Source organism: Pleurodeles waltl, chromosome 7 (genome assembly GCF_031143425.1).
Source record: "Pleurodeles waltl isolate 20211129_DDA chromosome 7, aPleWal1.hap1.20221129, whole genome shotgun sequence".
Lineage (NCBI taxonomy): Eukaryota > Metazoa > Chordata > Amphibia > Caudata > Salamandridae > Pleurodeles > Pleurodeles waltl.
This window is the reverse complement of record NC_090446.1, coordinates 635,619,734-635,642,195: the sequence shown is the minus strand read 5'-3', so window position 1 is coordinate 635,642,195 and position 22,462 is coordinate 635,619,734. Positions and strand designations below refer to the sequence as shown.

The following is a 22,462-nucleotide window of genomic DNA, read 5'->3' as shown; positions in this document are numbered from 1 at the left end:
ATTCAACCTGCTCAGGAAACCCCGCAAGTCTAATGTTATTCCGACGAGACCGGTTATGTAGGGTAGTCAGATCCAATTACATTTGTTTCAGTTGGAAATGCAAGTCTTGCACCGTGGGACGGAGAGCTGCCAATGAGGATTCCGTTTCCTCCATGCGATCAGTCAATTTACGATGGTCGGCCCGGAATAGAGTAACGTCTGTGGCGATTGTGGCGATTCTGGTTTCCAAGGACGTTTTAGTGACGAGGATAGCTTGAAGAACCTTATCGAATTGGGCAGAATGGGATTTGAGTGTAGCGTCCAGCTGTGCCAGGGTCTCCAAGACTCCCCCTTCCTTTAAGGGGAGATCAAGCTCAGGCCCCGGAGCCCTAGATGCCTTAGGTTTGCCCATCATTGCCGCCCAAAGCGGAATACAGCGGAGTGACGGAGAGGAACACCGGGGAAGCAAAGTAAAGAACAGAGGCAGCGATGTGGGGTTCCGTGACACCAAGGAGCAAAAACAAGAGCAGGCAGCGTCGGAGCGAAGGGGAGTCGCCAGGTACCCCCAAAGCCCAGAGGAGTTGCAAAAGTTTCTAGACGGGCAACAGTTGGGGTAGCACTGTCTCGCACATATGGTGCAACCAGCTCGAGGCGGACCACACCCTACCAGTACAAGACGGTCCAGTAATCGCCAGCGCCAGGGCGCTTCCAACAACTCTGCTCACCGCTGTGTAGCAGTCCGTCACCTCGCCGGGTGCACACGCAGATGAAGATTCCTTCCGGTGTCCACGGAACGTGCGCCATTGGTACTATATGCAGGGACTCAAGGCAGGGCACACCGGTAAAAGCAAGGATCGGCTGCCGTATTGGAGCAGACGCAGCAGAAGGCCAGCGGTCACCAGTGTCTCAAAGCCTCCAGAGACGCGTCTCAAAAACCCCCGGCCCTCTGGGCAAAGGCCAACAAGAAATTCCAGCGTACAGCGTAAGTGTGTGAGGCTATAGGGAACCCAGCCAGACAGATCGTGCGGGCCGCCGTAATCGGAGGGAGAGACCCCCCGGGCAGGGACGATGGAGGACGTGCAGCGCACGCAGGCCCACCAGCAGGTCGGAAGGCTCCGTGGACCTGGAAGTGGGGCACGCCGACAGCGAAGGCCGAGCGCCCGCTCGGATCCACCCAGGCAGTGTCGGGTCCGGTTGGGGTATCCCAATAGGAGCCCCCTGTGCTGCCCCACTCAGCGCTTACTTGGGTGGTGCCGGTACGTAGAAATGACCGTCCGGGAGCGTCGGAGCGAAGGGGAGTCGCCAGGTACCCCCAAAGCCCAGAGGAGTTGCAAAAGTTTCTAGACGGGCAACAGTTGGGGTAGCACTGTCTCGCACATATGGTGCAACCAGCTCGAGGCGGACCACACCCTACCAGTACAAGACGGTCCAGTAATCGCCAGCGCCAGGGCGCTTCCAACAACTCTGCTCACCGCTGTGTAGCAGTCCGTCACCTCGCCGGGTGCACACGCAGATGAAGATTCCTTCCGCGTACGCAGCCTCAAGGTAGCGTCGGGCCGCGCCGTCAAGGCCCCGGCTGTGGCGGTGCGTACAGGGCAACGGGGCACGTCGTCACCCAAAAATCACTGGCCAACCGACTCCGGAGCCACCAGGCCAATTCCAGGCAACGCTTCCTCGGGCCCCAGGACAGCAACACCGCCGTGACAGGATAAATGTTCCGGGGCCGGTGCGGAGCTCTTGATTACGCGTCCGCTCCGGCCGCCATCTTGGCTCCGCCAGCCCCCACTCAATACTTAGGCATGAAGGAGGAGGCCTTGGAGACTGGGATTCAGTAAGGTTTACTCTCATTGGCAGAGAAAGTTCAGTCTGGATGGCAGCTTGAGCAGAGGACATAGAGACAAGCACCTAAGTCAGCATACCACACCCTTCTTGGCCAATCCAGAGAAATGAAAATATCTTGGTACCAGTACTGGTGAATCTGCTTGAGAACTCTAAGGATCAAGAGTATTGGAGGAAACACACATTGTTATAACCGAAAAGCATCCCACAAATCTCATCCTCAATGGATAGTGGAGGGTGCAGACTTGCTGGCATTAAGCATTCTCTAAGGACAAAAATAGATCAATTTGGGGATTGCCCCACCGGGTGAAGATGTCTTGGACTACCTCCGGCAGGAGATGCCACTCATGATCTGCAAAATACACCATCTCAGGCTGTGAGGCCTTTCTCCTTCTAGTTTGCTGACACACCACATCTCCGTTGTAGATCTGGACAAACTGACCTTGGATGGAGGAGAGGTAGGCCTTGAGTGCCAGCGGACACACCTGCAGTTCCAGCACTTTTATGTGAAGTACTTGCTCATTTGGAGACTGTGCTCAGATCTCAGGTCAACCAAATGAGCTCCCCATCCTAGGCTGGAGACATCCTTCACTAACCTGGCCACATTCAGAGGGGAACTGAAGGCATTCCTAAGGTGCAGGTTTGTATTGTTTCCCCACCAAATCAAATCCAAGTCTAGCACTTGAGATGGAGGCACACTTAGTGGCACAGCCAGTCATGATGTAGGCAGATTTGGCATTGTGTCTCAAAGTGTGGGGTGAATGTTGGAGGTGCTGGTGTCTGTCCTGGAGGAGAAATGCAAACAGCATCAGAGTTAGAGACTAGGGCATAAACATCTGAAGTCTATACAGTGCCATGGAGCCCGTGGATTGTGCTAAGGTGCTGCACACAGCTTTTATAAATGTGGCCATGTCTGAGCATGGCATCCAAACCACCAAATATGAAGGCATTGTTACTAGGTATTGTAGGAAAGTACCATCTTGCCTGGCTTGTAATCCCCATTTTTCAGTGTATGTATGTTGTTTTAGCCCTTGTGTCACTGGGATCCTGCTAGGCAGGACCACAGTGCTCATAGTATGTACCCTGTATGTGTTCCCTGTGTGGGGCCTAACTGTATCACTGAGGCTCTGCTAACCAGAACGTCAGTGTTTATGCTCTCTCTGCTTTCTTTTCTAAATTTGTCACTGCAGGCTAGTGACTAAATTTACCAATTCTAATTGGCACACTGGTACACCAATATAATTCCCTTGTATATGGTACTTAGGAACCCAGGGTATTGGGGTTCCAGGAGATCCCTATGGGTTGCAGCATTTCTTTTATAACCCATAGGGGAGCTCAGGCAATTCTTACACAGGCCTGCCACTGCAGCCTGAGTGAAATAACGTCCACGTTATTTCACAGCCATTTTTCACTGCACATAAGTAACTTATAATGCTTAACCTATATGTCTAACCCTCACTTAGTGAAGGTTGGGTGCCAAGTTACTTAGGGGGTTATTCCAACTTTTGAGGAGGTGGTAATCCGTCCCAAATGTGACGGATTTACCACCAGCCGTATTACGAGTTCCATAGGATATAATGGACTCGTAATACGGCTGGTGGTATATCCGTCACTTTACCGTCACTTTTGGGACGGATTACCACTTCCTCCAAAGTTGGAATAACCCCCTTAGTGTGTGGGCACCCTGGCACTAGCCAAGGTGCCCCCACATCATTCAGGGCAAATTCCCCAGACTTTGTGAGTGTGGGGACACCATTACACGCGTGCACTAGACATAGGTCACTACCTATGTATAGCGTCACAATGGTAACTCCGAACATGGCCATGTAACATGTCTAAGATCATGGAATTGTCATCCCAATACCATTCTGGTATTGGGGGGACAATTCCATGATCCCCCGGGTCTTTAGCACAGAACCCGGATACTGCCAAACTGCCTTTCTGGGGTTTCCACTGCAGCTGCTGCTGCCAACCCCTCAGACAGGATTCTGCCCTCCTGGGGTCTAGGCAGCCCTGGCCCAGGAAGGCAGAACAAAGGATTTCCTCTGAGAGAGGGTGTTACACCCTCTCCCTTTGGAAATAGGTGTGAAGGGCTGGGGAGAAGTAGCCTCCCCCAGCCTCTGGAAATGCTTTGATGGGCACAGATGGTGCCCATCTCTGCATAAGCCAGTCTACACTGGTTCAGGGATCCCCCAGCCCTGCTCTGGCGTGAAACTGGACAAAGGAAAGGGAAGTGACCACTCCCCTGACCAGTACCTCCCAGGGGAGGTGTCCAGAGCTCCTCCAGTGTGTCCCAGACCTCTGCCATCTTGGATTCAGAGGTGTTGGGGGCACACTGGACTTCTCTGAGTGGCCAGTGCCAGCAGGTGACGTCAGAGACCCCCTCTGATAGGCTCTTTCCTTTCTTGGTAGCCAATCCTCCTTTCTTGGTAGCCAAACCTCCTTTTCTGGCTATTTAGGGTCGCTCCTCTGGGGTATTCTACAGATAACGAATGCAAGAGCTCACCAGAGTTCCTCTGTACTTCCCTCTTTGACTTCTGCCAAGGATCGACCACTGACTGCTCCAGAACGCCTGCAAAACCACAACAAAGTAGCAAGACGACTACCAGCAACATTGTAGCCCCTAATCCTGCCGGCTTTCTCGACTGTTTCCTGGTGGTGCATGCTCTGGGGGTCACCTGCCTTCACCCTGCACTGGAAGCCAAGAAGAAATCTCCTGTGGGTCGACGGAATCTTCCTCCTGCTAATGCAGGCACCAAAAGACTGCATCACCGGTCCTCTGGGTCCCCTCTCATCCTGACGAGCGTCGTCCCTTGAACACAGGAACTCTATCCAAGTGACTCTCACAGTCCAGTGATCCTTCAGTCCAAGTTTGGTGGAGGTAAGTCCTTGCCTCCCCACGCTAGACTGCAAACCTGTGTACTGCGTGATTTGCAGCCGGCTTCTGTGCACTCCTCCAAGGATTCCTTCGTGCACAACCTAGCCTGGGTCCCCAGTACTCCATCCTGCAGTGCTCAACCCTCTGAGTTGTACTCCGACATTGTGGGACCCTCCTGTGTGACTCTGAGCCAGCTCCGGTTCACAAACCTTCTAAGTGCCTGCTCCGGTACTTCTGCGGGCGCTGCCTGCTTCTGTGGGGGGGGCTCTCTGAGTTGCTGAGTGCCCCCTCTGTCTCCTCCTCCAAGGGGCGGCATCCTGGTCCTTCCTGGTCCCCAGCAGCACCCAAAAACCTCTACCGCAACCCTTGCAGCTAGCAAGGCTTGTTTGCGATATTTCTGTGCGTGGGAACACTTCTGCAACCTTCAGCACGCCGTGGGATATCTTCCTTCCAAAGGAGAAGTTCCCAGCTCTCTTCGTTGTTGCAGAATCCTAAGCTTCTTCCATCCGGAGGCTGCTTCCTTGCACCTTCATCCGGGGTTTCCTGGGCTCCGGCCCCCCCGGACACTATTGCAACTCTTGGACTTGGTCCCCTTGCCTTGCAGGTCCTCAGGTCCAGGAATCCGTCTTCAGTGCTTCGCTGGTGTTTGTGGTTCTTGCAGAATCCCCCTATCACGACTATTCCTTTTGGGGTAGTGGGTGTACTTTACTCCTACTTTTCAGGGTCTTGGGGTGGGGTATCTTGGACACCCTGACTGTTTTCTTAAAGTCCCAGAGACCCTCTACAAGCTCCCATAGGTCTGGGGTCTATTTGTGATTCGCATTCCACTTTTGGAGTGTATGGTTTGTGTTGCTCTTAGACCTATGTTCACCTATTGCATCCTATTGTAATTCTACACTGTTTGCATTACTTTTCTTACTCTTACTTACCTGTTTTGGGCTTGTGTACATATAACTTGTGTATATTACTTACCTTCTTACTGAGGGTACTCACTGAGATACTTGTGGCATATTGTCATAAAAATAAAGTACCTTTATTTTTAGTAACTCTGGATATTGTGTTTTCTTATGATATTGTGCTATATGATATAAGTGGTATAGTAGGAGCTTTGCATGTCTCCTAGTTCAACCTAAGCTTTGCCATAGCTTTGCCTTCTATCAGCCTAAGCTGCTAGAAACACCTCTATTCTACTAATAAGGGATAACTGGACCTGGCACAGGGTGTAAGTACCACAAGGTACCCACTATAAGCCAGGCCAGCCTCCTACAGGTATTCTGGGAATTATGTCAACAGAGTCATTTGGTCGGGAAAAACCAGTGGCAGTAGATTCGGTGAAGATAACTAAGCTTCTGGGGCCAGGTCCTGAGTGGCCACTGGAGCAAGGCAGCTCAGATAAGGTTGAACCACCCCCAAGAAAAACTACTCCAGCTCCAGTTCAGGCATGATTCACAGGATTGGGAATTGTGGTCTGACACAAGACACCAGAGACAGATCGAGGCAGGGGCATTAGTGAGTGATATGTGTCCCTCACAGTCTCTATAGGGCTTAAAGTCTGACCACTTGGAGGAGACATTAAACTTCAGTAAAGAATTTCTGTGAGAAAAAAAACTCACAACTCTCAAGGAGAGCCAGCACTGGATCTGCTTCAAAAGCACAGAAACATTGAACTGGGGTTGTTATGCCAGGGTAGGTGTTTTTGGTGACATAATCTGACACTGCTTCAGGAGTTGTTACAAAGCCAGCATCCTGTGCTGATGGCATGACAGTTGTGAAGTTTCTGGTTTCATTCTGATGTCTGCGATTAATCGACAGGTGAGGAATCCATAGGTTAGAGCATTCATCAGAATGGTCAATATGCCAGTAACAAGTGTTGCCCAGTGTGGGAAGATGTGCAAATGATACACATGAAAATAGTGTGTGATAAGAAAGCCGATTTGGTAGAAGCATGCATGGTCAAGGTGGAACAACGCTAAAGGCTCAAAAGCAGGCTCTGAAGGTGGTGTGAAGAATTTGATACATTTTGTTTTTGCTAAAAAGATTTACTATTCACCCAGTTTTTTGGTTTCTGATGGCTGTTAACTGAACTGAAGTGTACATATTGGTAAATTTACATTACAAATAAAGTAATATGTGTAGAAAGGTGCGCAAGAATTGCCATGGTCATGAAAAATAGGCAGAATCTCCTATAAACCTATGGTCTTGTAGCCGTAATATGATTGGTTGGATAATTATTGAAGGGTCAACATGGCAGATACTTGAGGACATGCAGCCCTTTGTTGGGTGCAACGATAGCTTCTATGGGACAAGAATGTCAATGCTTCAAATATTAAGTTTTCCTAAAATAGTTTTTGCTTATTTAAAGAGAAAAGGGCCTTTTCATGGTTACTTTATAAAGAACTAAAATGAAGTACAGGTATTTTATTAACCTCCAATATCTATTATGTACAAAATACAGAAATGGATGTGATAATTGCAATTAATTCAGTCCTAAATTCATCATCAATATCTTTGAGTGATTGCAAATATGCATTACAGTTCTCCACTGTTGACAATAGGCTAAGGAGGAGCTCATACCTTTTCTATTTAGGCATATCCCCTATATCATTCCATTCTTCATTGACTCATGCGTTAATGTGCCAATTCTGAAATTTACTAAGTTTCAACCCACTGAATGAATTTGGAAAGGGTCTTACTTATGATTGGTTGCCTCAAGGGGGTATTCTGATTGCTGGTTAAGACAACAATTGTGGGGCTAGTTAATAAAAAAAATCTAATAGGAGGTAAGGGATGAAAAGCACTATCAAATTTAAGAATAAGAAAATTTACAAACTGTATATGAAGAACTGAACAATGTACTAGCATTAACAAGTATTGGTTAATGCCTATCATCTACTCAGCCTTGACAGTATACTACTGAAAATTCACAGTGAAAACTGACTCAAGAAGTTTAGTGTTGTAAGAGAAGTAACATATGGATTGTGAGTTGCAAATATCACAATGGGCCAAGGAATGTTTTTTGAAGACTGGAAAACTGGCCCTTACTTATGATAAGTGATAAGTGATTTAGTTGTTCTGGTGATATCACAATTTAGTGGACTGACTATGCACAAGAATGTCATACAGCACTAGGAAAGTGGCTAACAATACATCAAGTACAGATAAATATAGTTTATGAAGATTTGCCTGTATGCAAGGTTTTAGTGCTAAAGTAATTTCAGATATTGGTATCCAGTCTGTATTGAGGAAAATAAAGATGTTTTGAAAAAGATTTATATTTAACAATGGTGTGAAATATCATCCACATGGTAATGGACAATTAGAGAGAACTAAAAGGGAAGTTAAACCAGTCACAGTTAGCTTGTAGCATTGGCATCAATAGAAAATGGATGTGCAAGCTACCTTATTAGCTTATCATTCCACAATGGATTCAGTAGCAGAGAAAACAGCTCTCAAATTGTTGCTGGGATGTCTCCCTGACAAACAGTTGTGCTTGGGTTTTTGTGCCAGAAGGAGAAATGCAAAGTGATACTGAGAATGAAAGAAGCATGTTCACATTAAGCAGATAGGTTGAAACATCTATACAGGTAGCAAAATTTTGATTTGTAGTGGTGATGACACAGATAGGTGGGAGAGTATAACCAAGGAGTTGCCATCAAAGGTAAGGAAAGGTTAATACATCTTTTTTTCAGAACCTCCAACACTATATGGAAGTAGTAGCAACATTAGAGTCCTAGACAATAGAGGTCCATTGAAAGTTAAAAGGACAGTGAAGTGCCATGACTTGGGAAGGAAGCAGTGGATGATGGTTATTCTTGGTTAGAAGTTAATGTTCGTGTAGCAGGTGAAGAAGCAAATAGTGAGGGCAATTCCATTTATTCTATAAATCTATTTATTGAATAGTTTTGTATAGCCTTACCTGGCCCAAGAGCATTGGAGCATTTTACATAGAAAAATGTAAAGGTTTGCACAACAACGAAATGAGCACTGAGAGGCGAGCATAAACATGAAACATCAAAATATAGTATCAAAAACGATAAACATCAAAATATAGCATCAAATGAAAGCTGACTATGAAGAATGATCACAGGATGACTATACCAGGAATGTATACAAATATTTACATGATACAAATTATAAGGCCAAGTGGATGATACATTTGATATAGACTAATTTTAATGTATGTACTCAATGCATCAACATTAATATAGGGGCCAAGCAGTGAGGCGGGTAGGTGGGTTAAAGGGAAAGGACTGCTAGAGAAGACAATGGTATCGCAGTGGGATGAGAATCTCGCTAAAATAACGGCCAGGGCCAAAAAACACAAGAAAATGGGAATTTTCAAAAAGGACAGAAAAAAATCCTGTTTGAGAAGAAAATCTTTCATAAATATAAAAGAGGGAAAGTGTGAGGGAAGGAAGGAGTAGAGCTTGAAAGCTTGGGGTTACAGCCAGAGAAGGACTAATTAAGAGTTTGTGTTTGGCTGAAAATAGGGTTTTAAGAGAGTTTTGGTACTGTAAAGATGACACAAGCCTCCTAAATGCTTGAGCCTTTTGGCTAGATAGTGAGAGTAATCAGAGTGTATGAGCTTGTGTAAAGGGGTTCAGAGTTTGAAAGCGGATCTGCATCAAAAGGCAGCCAGTTTAAGTTTAACAAAACAGGGGTAGTTTGGTAAAATCAGTCAGTGCCAGAAATAACCCATGGTGAAGCATGAAGTGTGGTTTTGAAGGGGTAAGATGAATTTTAGAGATGCCAGAGAGAATAGAAATACCATAGAGGACCAGTGCATGAATAATTTTGTTTTTATGCCCTGATCACACATGGGTTGGTGTTTCCCAACCCCTGGGTTAATCCTATTTGAACGCAGGGCAGAATTACGAGTTAGATGGTCTTTACCAGATTCAGTAATTACCAGGTACAATAAATATCTTACTCCTCATTACATTTTCGCAGGTCAAATCTGCCGGAAAACAACAGGGGGAAAGTGTATGGTATTTACCATATCATATAGATTCTGGGGAGTTTAGCTACAAAATCTGTATGTTATTCCCCAGAAACTCATAACAGGTGCTATGTACTGTACCCACTTAATAATGTACCCCAGGGTATTGTTATTTATCTGGTGTGATAAAAAAGGCATCTGGATTCCAAACAACTCAGAAAGAATCAGGGCTTAATTCTTGTTCCAGGACAAAAGGACTGAACCGCAAGTAGGTCTGAGTGGTGGTAGCATATCTGGTTGTGCTCTTGATATGTTTATGGAGTTTTAGTTGACATTAGTGAGTGAAAGCAGTGGTCTGCAGCTAACACTTAAGCTAAGGACATGGATGATGGTGGTGAAGAGCAAACATAATGTGACCAAGGGTTGAAAGGGTTATATTTGTTTCCTTATTAGCAAGAGGATAATGAAGAGAATGGATTTACATCTCAAAGATCATAGATTGAGTGAAGCTTATCAAGAAGAGGAGATCTCTTATTTTTCTTTGTATTGTAGTAGATTTTTAAGTGTTTGTTGCTGCAATTTTTCCTATGATTTTGTTTGAAAAGGCCACAATAAGCGGTAGGTATTGCATGCTTGAGATCAGAGAATGCGGGTTTAAGTGCATGTAAAATGGGTGAGATGAATGGGAGGGAATGTGGAAATGGGACATACAAAGTTTTTCAAGGACTGAGTTGATTGGTTTGGATTATGGCTCAATATGTTTCTGAAATGGAGTAAAGAAACTCATTCACAACAGTTCTGTGTGTGGGTGTCTGTTTTTAATTTGCCACATATCAGAAGATAAAAAAAATTAGAGGAGTAACAGAGAGGTACTAAAACAAAGATCTCACAATGAATGCCATGAGTAATTCACTCTATTTTTATCTGTGAGCAGGGAGATTAAGTTTTGCTTTTCTCATTGTAAATGGAGGACTACAAATACCAGAAGGCAAATACTGAAGCAGAACTGGGTGGGCTCTTCACACCAAGAGATCTTCACAACAAGGCCTTTTCTAACTCAGCTAAGTGATAGGAGCAATTAAATTGTGTCCTGTCCCGACTCCAGAGTTAACAATGAATGTCAAACATACCCTAGAAATTACACAATCACAATATATGTATTACATCAATAACAGAACTACAAGGAGATGCAAAGTAAGAAGCATAACACAACTACTCTTACATCTTACTCTGCAAAGTGTGAATTCAATCCTGAATCAATCGCCCAGGGAGACCCACCATTGTCAAAAGAGGGGTGGTTGTTTGCTGACACAATTCTTGGAAATATACAGACATTCAACAATGACTGAAACAAAATAAACTGCCATATAGATGTTGTGAACACTTGTCTTGCTCTAGATCATTTCTCCTTCAGTGATAACAGTACAACAATGTTCACCTGAGTGGCAATAAAGTCTTGCTACAGCAAAACAAAAAATCACATTAATTTATGGCTGACTGTGTGCTATTAACAATCAAAGAAGGCTCCAATTTGGAGGGCAAGAACCACACCTTTGCCCATTCTCTAGTTTTACATCTGTGAGATTAAAATGCTTCCTCCTCCTAGCATAGCTTCATGTTCACTAGAAATTAAAAGACTTAGGGTTTGATTACGAGTGTGGCTCTCTATAGACCCCTAAGTGGTGGTGGACTGGACCAACGCCAATGCAGAGGTCCGACTGCCACATTACAACCCTGGCAGTCTGGAGGATGGTGGCGGTCCTAATTTGCCAGGGCAGCACTGCAAGCTGCGCTGCTCTGGGGATTACGACCTCGTTCTCTGCCAGCGGTTTCATGGCGGTACCACCGCCATGAAAAGGCTAGCAGAGAACAAGTGCAGGGGGCCTCAGAGGGGCCCCAGCATTGCTAATGGACTTGGTATGGGCAGTGCAGGGGACTCCCTTGGCCAGCACTATCTCAATGTTTACTTTCTGCTTTGCTGTGCTGGTACACCCTGCAGGCTACAGTACTGATTACGAGCCAGAGACAATGCTGTAACCTGTTTCCCGCTAGACCAGCGGGCAGAAACTCAGGTTTCCACCCACCGGCCTAGCAGGAAGCTCTTATTAACTCCAGCTGGAGGTTGCTGCGTAGGTGGCGGCCGCCTTGTGGAGAGTTTGGCGGGTGGGCTTTCCCGTCGGTCAAACCCATAATAGGGCCCTTAATGTTGTTCATAGGGAATATAGTCCTTTTTTACAGGAGCAGTCTGTGAATGAATATGTACTGTGCTCCATAAAACACTATTTTGACATGCATAATAGTGCAATCAACTTTTATTAAATATCTCACTAAAAAGACTGCAAATGCCTTACCTGACCTCTGCGGGTTTCGCAGTTGTGAAGGTAGCTCAGGTGAAACACTTTGAGTATTAAATTGGCAAAGTTCATGTACTTAAGGAAAAGCTGTTAAAAGGAAACATAAAAGAGAAAATTTGTTTTCTTGAATGAGTTCTAGTTTCTTTTACAGAAAATATAATGTTCTAGCATTTAGAAAAAAACAAATAGTAGATTAGGGAATCATTTTCACAAGAAAACCAGGTTCAAGTCCATTTTTGAATGATCTTGCAAGTGGAGTCCTAATCATTTGCTATAGACAGGATCCATTGATAAAGATTCCTAGAAAGTGTGCCATCCATGACATAACAACAGAGTTCCACACACAAGACTCCAGCTCCACACCCTCAATGAAGCTGCCACCATTTGGTAAGACTGAGACATGGGGTCAATTGCATCCTGTGAGATTTCCCTGCACATTTCTTAGCTACCCATCCTTCACTCTTATCATTGGCATTGGCTTGAAACATAACTAAAACATAACAGTAACCCTAAAGTGTATTTATTTAAAATATTTTCATAGCATGGATTTATTGTCAAGGAACAGTGGAGTGACCTGTAATGCTGCAGAGGAATTTTCAAAGATTATGTACTTTGTGTAGACCAATTTGGTGTGTCTGGTCTAACAGAGAACTGATTTTAGTCTCATGGCTTGATATGAAGGTGGAATGAGAATATGCATTTGGGATGAATAACTGAGCAGATAGAACTTGACATATTTACCTAGCGTGGATTTTATTTACATTGCACTGCTTTAGAGTTTACATGGATCTCATGCAATTTCTCCAAAATCACAAGATTAATTTGTCTAGTGCAGAACCTGGATATAAGGTCCGGGATTTTGGGACCCAAGGTCAGAAAATCAGCTCTTACATCATATCTCTGCCTATCCTTAGTGTTATAACCCAAACTTTAACATTAACTTTAAATTCAACACTAACCCTGTTCTTATAATTGATGCTAACATTAATGTGCCCCTAATTTTCACATTTATCCTACCATTAAGCTTATCTGTAATAGTAGCTCTAATTGAACAATAGCTTAATCTCAATCAATCAATCAATCAATCATAGTATTTATAAAGCGCGCTATGTACCCGTCAGGGTTTCGAGGCGCTGAGGGGGGGGGGGGGGAGCGCTGCTGGTTTAGCGGTCGAAGAGCCAGGTCTTGAGGAGCCTTCTGAATGCGAGGAGGTCCTGGGTCTGGCGAAGGGATGTGGGGAGAGAGTTCCAGGTCTTGGCGGCGAGGAAGGAGAAGGATCTGCCGCCGGATGTCTTGCCCTGGATTCGGGGTACGATGGCGAGGGCGAGGTTGGCGGATCGGAGTTGACGTGTTGGGGTGTAGAAGTGGAGTCTGGTGTTGAGGTAGGAGGGTCCGGTGTTGTGAAGTGCCTTGTGAGCGTGGGTGAGGAGTTTGAAGGTGATCCTCTTGTCTACCGGGAGCCAGTGGAGTTCCTTTAGGTGAGGGGAGATGTGACTTCGGCGGGGTATGTTGAGGATCAGTCGGGCGGAGGCATTTTGGATACGTTGGAGGCGTTTGATGTCTTTGGTTGGGATGCCTGTGTAGAGTGCGTTGCCGTAGTCAAGTCTGCTGCTGACGAGGGCCTGGGTCACCGTCTTTCTGGTTTCTGTTGGAATCCACTTGAAGATTCTGCGGAGCATTCGGAGGGTGTTGAAACAGGAGGAGGAGACGGCGCTGACCTGTTTGGACATGGTGAGGGCGGAGTCCAGGATGAAGCCGAGGTTTCTTGCGTGGCTGGCAGGGGTGGGTGGGGGTCCGAGGACGGAGGGCCACCATGAGTCGTTCCAGGCCGAGGGAGTGCGTCCGAGGATGAGGACTTCCGTCTTGTCGGAGTTGAGTTTCAGGCGACTGTTGTTCATCCAATCGGCGATGGATTTTAGTCCCTCGTGGAGGTTTGTTTTGGCGGTGAGCGGGTCTTTGGTCAGGGAGAGGACGAGCTGGGTATCGTCGGCGTAGGAGATGATGCTGAGATGATGTTGGCGGGCCAGTTGAGCGAGGGGGGCCATGTAGACGTTGAACAACGTGGGGCTGAGGGAGGATCCTTGGGGGATGCCGCAGATGAGGTTGGTGGCTTTGGAGCGGAAAGGGGAGAGACGGACTCTCTGCGTTCTGTCGGAGAGGAAGGATGAGATCCAGTGGAGGGCTTTATCTTGGATGCCGGCTTCCTGGAGGCGGGTCAGTAGGGTGCGGTGGCAGATGGTGTCAAAAGCGGCTGATAGGTCGAGGAGGATGAGGGCTGAGGTTTCGCCGTTGTCCATTTGATGTCTGATGTCATCTGTGGCGGCGAGGAGGGCGGTCTCAGTGCTGTGGTTTCGTCTGAATCCGGATTGTGAGGGGTCCAGGATGGAATTGTCTTCGAGGAAGTGGGTGAGCTGAGTGTTGACGATCTTCTCGATGACTTTCGCTGGAAAAGGGAGGAGAGAGATCGGACGGAAGTTTTTGAGGTCGTTGGGGTCAGCCTTGGGTTTTTTGAGGAGGGGTTGGATTTCTGCGTGTTTCCAGCTGTCCGGGAAGGTGGCAGAAGTGAAGGAGAGGTTGATGATCTTGCGGAGTTCGGGGGCGATGGTGGCGTTGGCTGAGTTGAAAACATGATGGGGGCAGGGGTCCGTGGGGGAGCCTGAGTGGATGGTGTTCATGGTTGCTATGGTTTCTGCCTCGTCCACGTGGGTCCAGGCGGTGAGGCGGCAGTCGCGGGAGGAGACGTCGGGGGTGGGGTCTGGCGGTGGACCGGTGATGAAGCTGTCGTGGATGGTGGTGATTTTCTGGTGGAAGAAGGTGGAGAGGTTGTCGCAGAGTTTCTGGGAGGGCGGGATGTCGTTGGAGTTGGCTTTCGGATTGGAGAGTTCCTTCACGATGCCGAAGAGTTCTTTGCAGTCGTGGGCGTTGTTGTTGATGCGTTCGGTGAAGTGGGCGCGCTTGGCGGTGCGGATCCGTTGGTGGTGTTCGCGGTTGGCGTTTTTGAGGGCGGCGAGGTTGTCGGATGTGCGTTCTTGGATCCATTTCTTTTTGAGTTTCTGGCAGTTGCTTTTGGAGGTGGTGAGATCGTCTGTGAACCAGGCTGGTTTTCTCTTTCCTTGGGTGGTGGTGGGTTTCTTGAGAGGGGCAAGGGTGTTGGCGCAGTCGAGGATCCATTGATGGAGGTTGATGGCGGCTGTGCTCGGGTCGATTGCGTCGGGTGGAAGGTTGTTGACGAGGGTGCTGGTCAGTTGTTCTTGGGTGATTTTGCCCCAGCGGCGGTGGGGAGGTAGCTGGATGCGGTGTTGCTCTGTGGTTTTCTTATAGGTGAAATGGACACAGTGATGGTCAGTCCAGTGGAGTTCGGAGGTGTGGCTGAAGGAAATGTGGTTGCTAGAGGTGAAGAGGGGGTCCAGGCGCGGACGGGCGCAGACGGGCTTGCCTCTGGCGCGCCTCCGGCGCGCCAGCGGCGCGCCCGCTGCGCATACGCGCAGCGCCAGCCATTAAGAAGGGAGGGGGGAGGGAGGAGCAGCTGGGAGGCGGGAGGGAGCGGCAAATGGGAGCGCGAGGGGGGCGGGGCCGCAGGGAGGCAGCGGCAGGGAACGGGGAGCGCACAAGGGGCAAAACACTGAAAACGAGCAAAATACAAGCAGTTACAATAAGAAAAGCACACAATCAGAAAAACAAAATGGCACAATATACGATCGGGGAGACAGCAATCAGGGGGGCACAAAGGGGGCAGAAGCGCCGGCGGCGAGGCGCTGAAAAAAGCGAAAAAAACGAAAAACACTTACGGGACGGCGGAAAGCGGCACACGGGTCAAGTGAAGCTAGTCAGAGCCCACTAGACCCCAGGGATGAGGCGCAGGAGGATGCCTGCGGGTGGAGGAGGGCCTCGAACACGCAAACAGCAGCGTGGTCAGGGGACAGAGGCAGGAGGCAGCAGGTTGGTGCTGCGGTCGTGGGGGGCGAGCTCAGGACCTGAAACAGGTCAGAGGTCGCTCACTCGCGACGCGCAGCGCCAGCCATTAAGAAGGGAGGGGGGAGGGAGGAGCAGCTGGGAGGCGGGAGGCGGGAGGGAGCGGCAAATGGGAGCGCGAGGGGGGCGGGGCCGCAGGGAGGCAGCGGCAGGGAACGGGGAGCGCACAAGGGGCAAAACACTGAAAACGAGCAAAATACAAGCAGTTACAATAAGAAAAGCACACAATCAGAAAAACAAAATGGCACAATATACGATCGGGGAGACAGCAATCAGGGGGGCACAAAGGGGGCAGAAGCGCCGGCGGCGAGGCGCTGAAAAAAGCGAAAAAAACGAAAAACACTTACGGGACGGCGGAAAGCGGCACACGGGTCAAGTGAAGCTAGTCAGAGCCCACTAGACCCCAGGGATGAGGCGCAGGAGGATGCCTGCGGGTGGCGGAGGGCCTCGAACAAGCAAACAGCAGCGTGGTCAGGGGACAGAGGCAGGAGGCAGCAGGTTGGTGCTGCGGTCGTGGGGGGCGAGCTCAGGACCTGAAACAGGTCAGAGGTCGCTCACTCGCGACGCGCAGCGCCAGCCATTAAGAAGGGAGGGGGGAGGGAGGAGCAGCTGGGAGGCGGGAGGCGGGAGGGAGCGGCAAATGGGAGCGCGAGGGGGGCGGGCCGCAGGGAGGCAGCGGCAGGGAACGGGGAGCGCACAAGGGGCAAAACACTGAAAACGAGCAAAATACAAGCAGTTACAATAAGAAAAGCACACAATCAGAAAAACAAAATGGCACAATATACGATCGGGGAGACAGCAATCAGGGGGGCACAAAGGGGGCAGAAGCGCCGGCGGCGAGGCGCTGAAAAAAGCGAAAAAAACGAAAAACACTTACGGGACGGCGGAAAGCGGCACACGGGTCAAGTGAAGCTAGTCAGAGCCCACTAGACCCCAGGGATGAGGCGCAGGAGGATGCCTGCGGGTGGAGGAGGGCCTCGAACACGCAAACAGCAGCGTGGTCAGGGGACAGAGGCAGGAGGCAGCAGGTTGGTGCTGCGGTCGTGGGGGGCGAGCTCAGGACCTGAAACAGGTCAGAGGTCGCTCACTCGCGACGCGCAGCGCCAGCCATTAAGAAGGGAGGGGGGAGGGAGGAGCAGCTGGGAGGCGGGAGGCGGGAGGGAGCGACAAATGGGAGCGCGAGGGGGGCGGGGCCGCAGGGAGGCAGCGGCAGGGAACGGGGAGCGCACAAGGGGCAAAACACTGAAAACGAGCAAAATACAAGCAGTTACAATAAGAAAAGCACACAATCAGAAAAACAAAATGGCACAATATACGATCGGGGAGACAGCAATCAGGGGGGCACAAAGGGGGCAGAAGCGCCGGCGGCGAGGCACTGAAAAAAGCGAGAAAAACGAAAAACACTTACGGGACGGCGGAAAGCGGCACACGGGTCAAGTGAAGCTAGTCAGAGCCCACTAGACCCCAGGGATGAGGCGCAGGAGGATGCCTGCGGGTGGAGGAGGGCCTCGAACACGCAAACAGCAGCGTGGTCAGGGGACAGAGGCAGGAGGCAGCAGGTTGGTGCTGCGGTCGTGGGGGGCGAGCTCAGGACCTGAAACAGGTCAGAGGTCGCTCACTCGCGACGCGCAGCGCCAGCCATTAAGAAGGGAGGGGGGAGGGAGGAGCAGCTGGGAGGCGGGAGGCGGGAGGGAGCGGCAAATGGGAGCGCGAGGGGGGCGGGGCCGCAGGGAGGCAGCGGCAGGGAACGGGGAGCGCACAAGGGGCAAAACACTGAAAACGAGCAAAATACAAGCAGTTACAATAAGAAAAGCACACAATCAGAAAAACAAAATGGCACAATATACGATCGGGGAGACAGCAATCAGGGGGGCACAAAGGGGGCAGAAGCGCCGGCGGCGAGGCGCTGAAAAAGCGAAAAAAACGAAAAACACTTACGGGACGGCGGAAAGCGGCACACGGGTCAAGTGAAGCTAGTCAGAGCCCACTAGACCCCAGGGATGAGGCGCAGGAGGATGCCTGCGGGTGGAGGAGGGCCTCGAACACGCAAACAGCAGCGTGGTCAGGGGACAGAGGCAGGAGGCAGCAGGTTGGTGCTGCGGTCGTGGGGGGCGAGCTCAGGACCTGAAACAGGTCAGAGGTCGCTCACTCGCGACGCGCAGCGCCAGCCATTAAGAAGGGAGGGGGGAGGGAGGAGCAGCTGGGAGGCGGGAGGGAGCGGCAAATGGGAGCGCGAGGGGGGCGGGGCCGCAGGGAGGCAGCAGCAGGGAACGGGGAGCGCACAAGGGGCAAAACACTGAAAACGAGCAAAATACAAGCAGTTACAATAAGAAAAGCACACAATCAGAAAAACAAAATGGCACAATATACGATCGGGGAGACAGCAATCAGGGGGGCACAAAGGGGGCAGAAGCGCCGGCGGCAAGGCGCTGAAAAAAGCGAAAAAATCTCAACATTAACCATAACCACAAACGTAGAATTACTCACGCCATTAGCATTAATCTTAACTTTACAATCAAGTTAACCATACCTTTGATTCTAAGGATCACACTAATCCCAGCTTTAACATTAGTCCTACATTTATCACTGATCATAACCTTGGCATTAATTCTAACCAACTCATTGATCCTAGCATTAACATCAATCCTAATTTTAAAATGTTTCCTAGGTTTACCACTTATCATAACCTCAACATTGATCCTAAATTTGCCATTGACTATATCCACACCACTCATCCCAATCTTAACATCATTCCTCACATTAGCAACATTCCAGCACATGCACCACAACATTGTAAGCGTACCTTCAACATTGTTGTAGGAGGCTGGACTGGCTTGTAGTGAGTACCAAGGGGTACTTGCACCTTGCACCAGGCCCAGTTATCCCTTATTAGTGTATAGGGTGTCTAGCAGCTTAGGCTGATAGATAATGGTAGCTTAGCAGAGCAGCTTAGGCTGAACTAGGAGACGTGTGAAGCTACTACAGTACCACTTAGTGTCATATGCACAATATCATAAGAAAACACAATACACAGTTATACTAAAAATAAAGGTACTTTATTTTTATGACAATATGCCAAAGTATCTTAGAGTGTACCCTCAGTGAGAGGATAGGAAATATACACAAGATATATATACACAATAGCAAAAATATGCAGTATAGTCTTAGAAAACAGTGCAAACAATGTATAGTTACAATAGGATGCAATGGGGAAACATAGGGATAGGGGCAACACAAACCATATACTCCAAAAGTGGAATGCGAACCACGAATAGACCCCAAACCTATGTGACCTTGTAGAGGGTCGCTGGGACTATTAGAAAATAGTGAGAGTTAGAAAAATAACCCTCCCCAAGACCCTGAAAAGTGAGTGCAAAGTGCACTAAAGTTCCCCTAAGGACAAAGAAGTCGTGTTAGAGGAATAATGCAGGAAAGACACAAACCAACAATGCAACAATGCTGGATTTCCAGGATGTACCTGTGGAACAAGGGGACCAAGTCCAAAAGTCACAAACAAGTCGGAGATGGGCAGATGCCCAGGAAATGCCAGCTGCGGGTGCAAAGAAGCTTCTACTGGACAGAAGAAGCTGAGGTTTCTGCAGGAACGAAAAGGACTAGAGACTTCCCCTTTGGTGGACGGATCCCGCTCGCCGTGGAGAGTCGTGCAGAAGTGTTTTCCCGCCGAAACAACGCCAACAAGCCTTGCTAGCTGCAAATCGTGCGGTTAGCGTTTTTAGACGCTGCTGTGGCCCTGGAGGGACCAGGAGGTCGCAAATTGGACCAGGAGAGAGAGGGGACGTCGAACAAGACAAGGAGCCCTCTCAGCAGCAGGTAGCACCCGGAGAAGTGCCAGAAACAGGCACTACGAGGATGCTGTGAAACAGTGCTCACCCGAAGTCGCACAAAGAAGTCCCACGTCGCCGGAGAACAACTTAGGAGGTCGTGCAATGCAGGTTAGAGTGCCCGTGGACCCAGGCTGGACTGTGCACAAAGGATTTCCGCCGGAAGTGCACGGAGGCCGGAGTAGCTGCAAAAGTCGCGGTTCCCAGCAATGCAGTCTAGCGAGGTGAGGCAAGGACTTACCTCCACCAAACTTGGACTGAAGAGTCACTGGACTGTGGGGGCCACTTGGACAGAGTTGCTGGATTCGAGGGACCTCGCTCGTCGTGCTGAGAGGAGACCCAAGGGACCGGTAATGCAGCTTTTTGGTGCCTGCGGTTGCAGGGGGAAGATTCTGTCGACCCACGGGAGATTTCTTCGGAGCTTCTGGTGCAGAGAGGAGGCAGACTAGCCCCACAGCATGCACACCAGGAAAACAGTCGAGAAGGCGGCAGGATCAGCGTTACAGAGTTGCAGTAGTCGTCTTTGCTACTTTGTTGCAGTGTTGCAGGCTTCCAGCGCGTCAGCAGTCGATTCCTTGGCAGAAGGTGAAGAGAGAGATGCAGAGGAACTCGGATGAGCTCTTGCATTCGTTATCTAAAGTTTCCCCAGAGACAGAGACCCTAAATAGCTAGAAAAGAGGGTTTGGCTACTTAGGAGAGAGGGATAGGCTAGCAACACCTGAAGGAGCCTATCACAAGGAGTCTCTGACGTCACCTGGTGGCACTGGCCACTCAGAGCAGTCCAGTGTGCCAGCCAGCACCTCTGTTTCCAAGATGGCAGAGGTCTGGAGCACACTGGAGGAGCTCTGGACACCTCCCAGGGGAGGTGCAGGTCAGGGGAGTGGTCACCCCCCTTTCCTTTGTCCGGTTTCGCGCCAGAGCAGGGCTAAGGGGTCCTCTGAACCGGTGTAGACTGGCTTATGCAGAATTGGGCACATCTGTGCCCAAGAAAGCATTTCCAGAGGCTGGGGGAGGCTACTCCTCCCCTGCCTTCACACCATTTTCCAAAGGGAGAGGGTGTCACACTCTCTCTCAGAGGAAGTTCTTTGTTCTGCCATCCTGGGCCAGGCCTGGCTGGACCCCAGGAGGGCAGATGCCTGTCTGAGGGGTTGGCAGCAGCAGCAGCTGCAGTGAAACCCCAGGAAGGGCAGTTTGGCAGTACCAGGGTCTGTGCTACAGACCACTGGGATCATGGGATTGTGGCCAACTATGCCAGGATGGCATAGAGGGGGCAATTCCATGATCTTAGACATGTTACATGGCCATATTCGGAGTTACCATTGTGAAGCTACATATAGGTAGTGACCTATATGTAGTGCACGCGTGTAATGGTGTCCCCGCACTCACAAAGTTCAGGGAATTGGCTCTGAACAATGTGGGGGCACCTTGGCTAGTGCCAGGGTGCCCTCACACTAAGTAACTTTGCACCTAACCTTTACCAGGTAAAGGTTAGACATATAGGTGACTTATAAGTTACTTAAGTGCAGTGTAAAATGGCTGTGAAATAACGTGGACGTTATTTCACTCAGGCTGCAGTGGCAGGCCTGTGTGAGAATTGTCCGAGCTCCCTATGGGTGGCAAAAGAAATGCTGCAGCCCATAGGGGTCTCCTGGAACCCCAATACCCTGGGTACCTCAGTACCATATACTAGGGAATTATAAGGGTGTTCCAGTAAGCCAATGAAAATTGGTAAAATTGGTCACTAGCCTGTTAGTGACAATTTGGAATAAATGAGAGAGCATAACCACTGAGGTTCTGGTTAGCAGAGCCTCAGTGAGACAGTTAGGCACCACACAGGGAACACATACATATAGGCCACAAACTTATGAGCACTGGGGTCCTGACTAGCAGGGTCCCAGTGACACATAACAAACATACTGAAAACATAGGGTGTTCACTATGAGCACTGGACCCTGGCTAGCAGGATCCCAGTGAGACAGTGAAAACACCCTGACATACACTCACAAACAGGCCAAAAGTGGGGGTAACAAGGCTAGAAAGAGGCTACTTTCTCACACAACCCCCCCCCCAAACGAAGGACAATAAGGCTAACCTTGGCCAGTTGAGACTTTATTGTCTAAGTGGTGATAAGTAGAGAGTAGCTCTGCAATAGACTGGTTACTCCCTTTATCATCCACTATATGGTTACTTCCCTGTGGGGATGTAAACCACCCTGTTTGAAGTTTTTTAGCTAAGCAACAATGTGAAGATGTATTTTCAGAGTTTCTATCAGTAAGTTTTAGTTTAGAGCAGTGGGAATTGTCCACTGAACCTATTTGTAATGATGGAAATGCCAGACAGGGATGCTGTCTCAGTAAAGCCATAGCTGGGCAAAAACTTTGTCCATATGGCTGGAAGAGAGAACAGGGATGCTGTTTCTCTTGAGTTGGAGCAGGGCAGGGATGCTGTCCTATGAGCTCCACACTAGGGCAGGGATGCTGTCCTGAGTGTTGTGAGGCAGTGCAGAGTTTCTGCACTAAAGTTTCTCTGGGAGGGTTGGAGGGATGCTCCATGTTAACTAAAATGGTGCTCTTTTTCTCACCAATGTTAGTTATCCCACAGAGAGGTACTTCTACCTCAGGGAGTACAGTTTTGCCAACTGATGATTCCCTTGGAACAG

The 22,462-nt window shown here is 49.1% G+C and overlaps 1 protein-coding gene across 2 annotated transcripts in view; it reads right to left on the bottom strand.

Annotated features, from left to right (window-relative positions):
• Positions 1-22,462, bottom strand: part of PDE6A (phosphodiesterase 6A) — a 333,514-nt gene that overhangs the window by 105,588 nt on the left and 205,464 nt on the right. For both annotated transcript variants that reach the window (XM_069244608.1, XM_069244606.1), the window contains exon 3: positions 11,987-12,076. In XM_069244608.1, the coding sequence (XP_069100709.1) occupies positions 11,987-12,076 (90 nt within the window). The remainder of the gene's footprint in view (positions 1-11,986; positions 12,077-22,462) is intronic.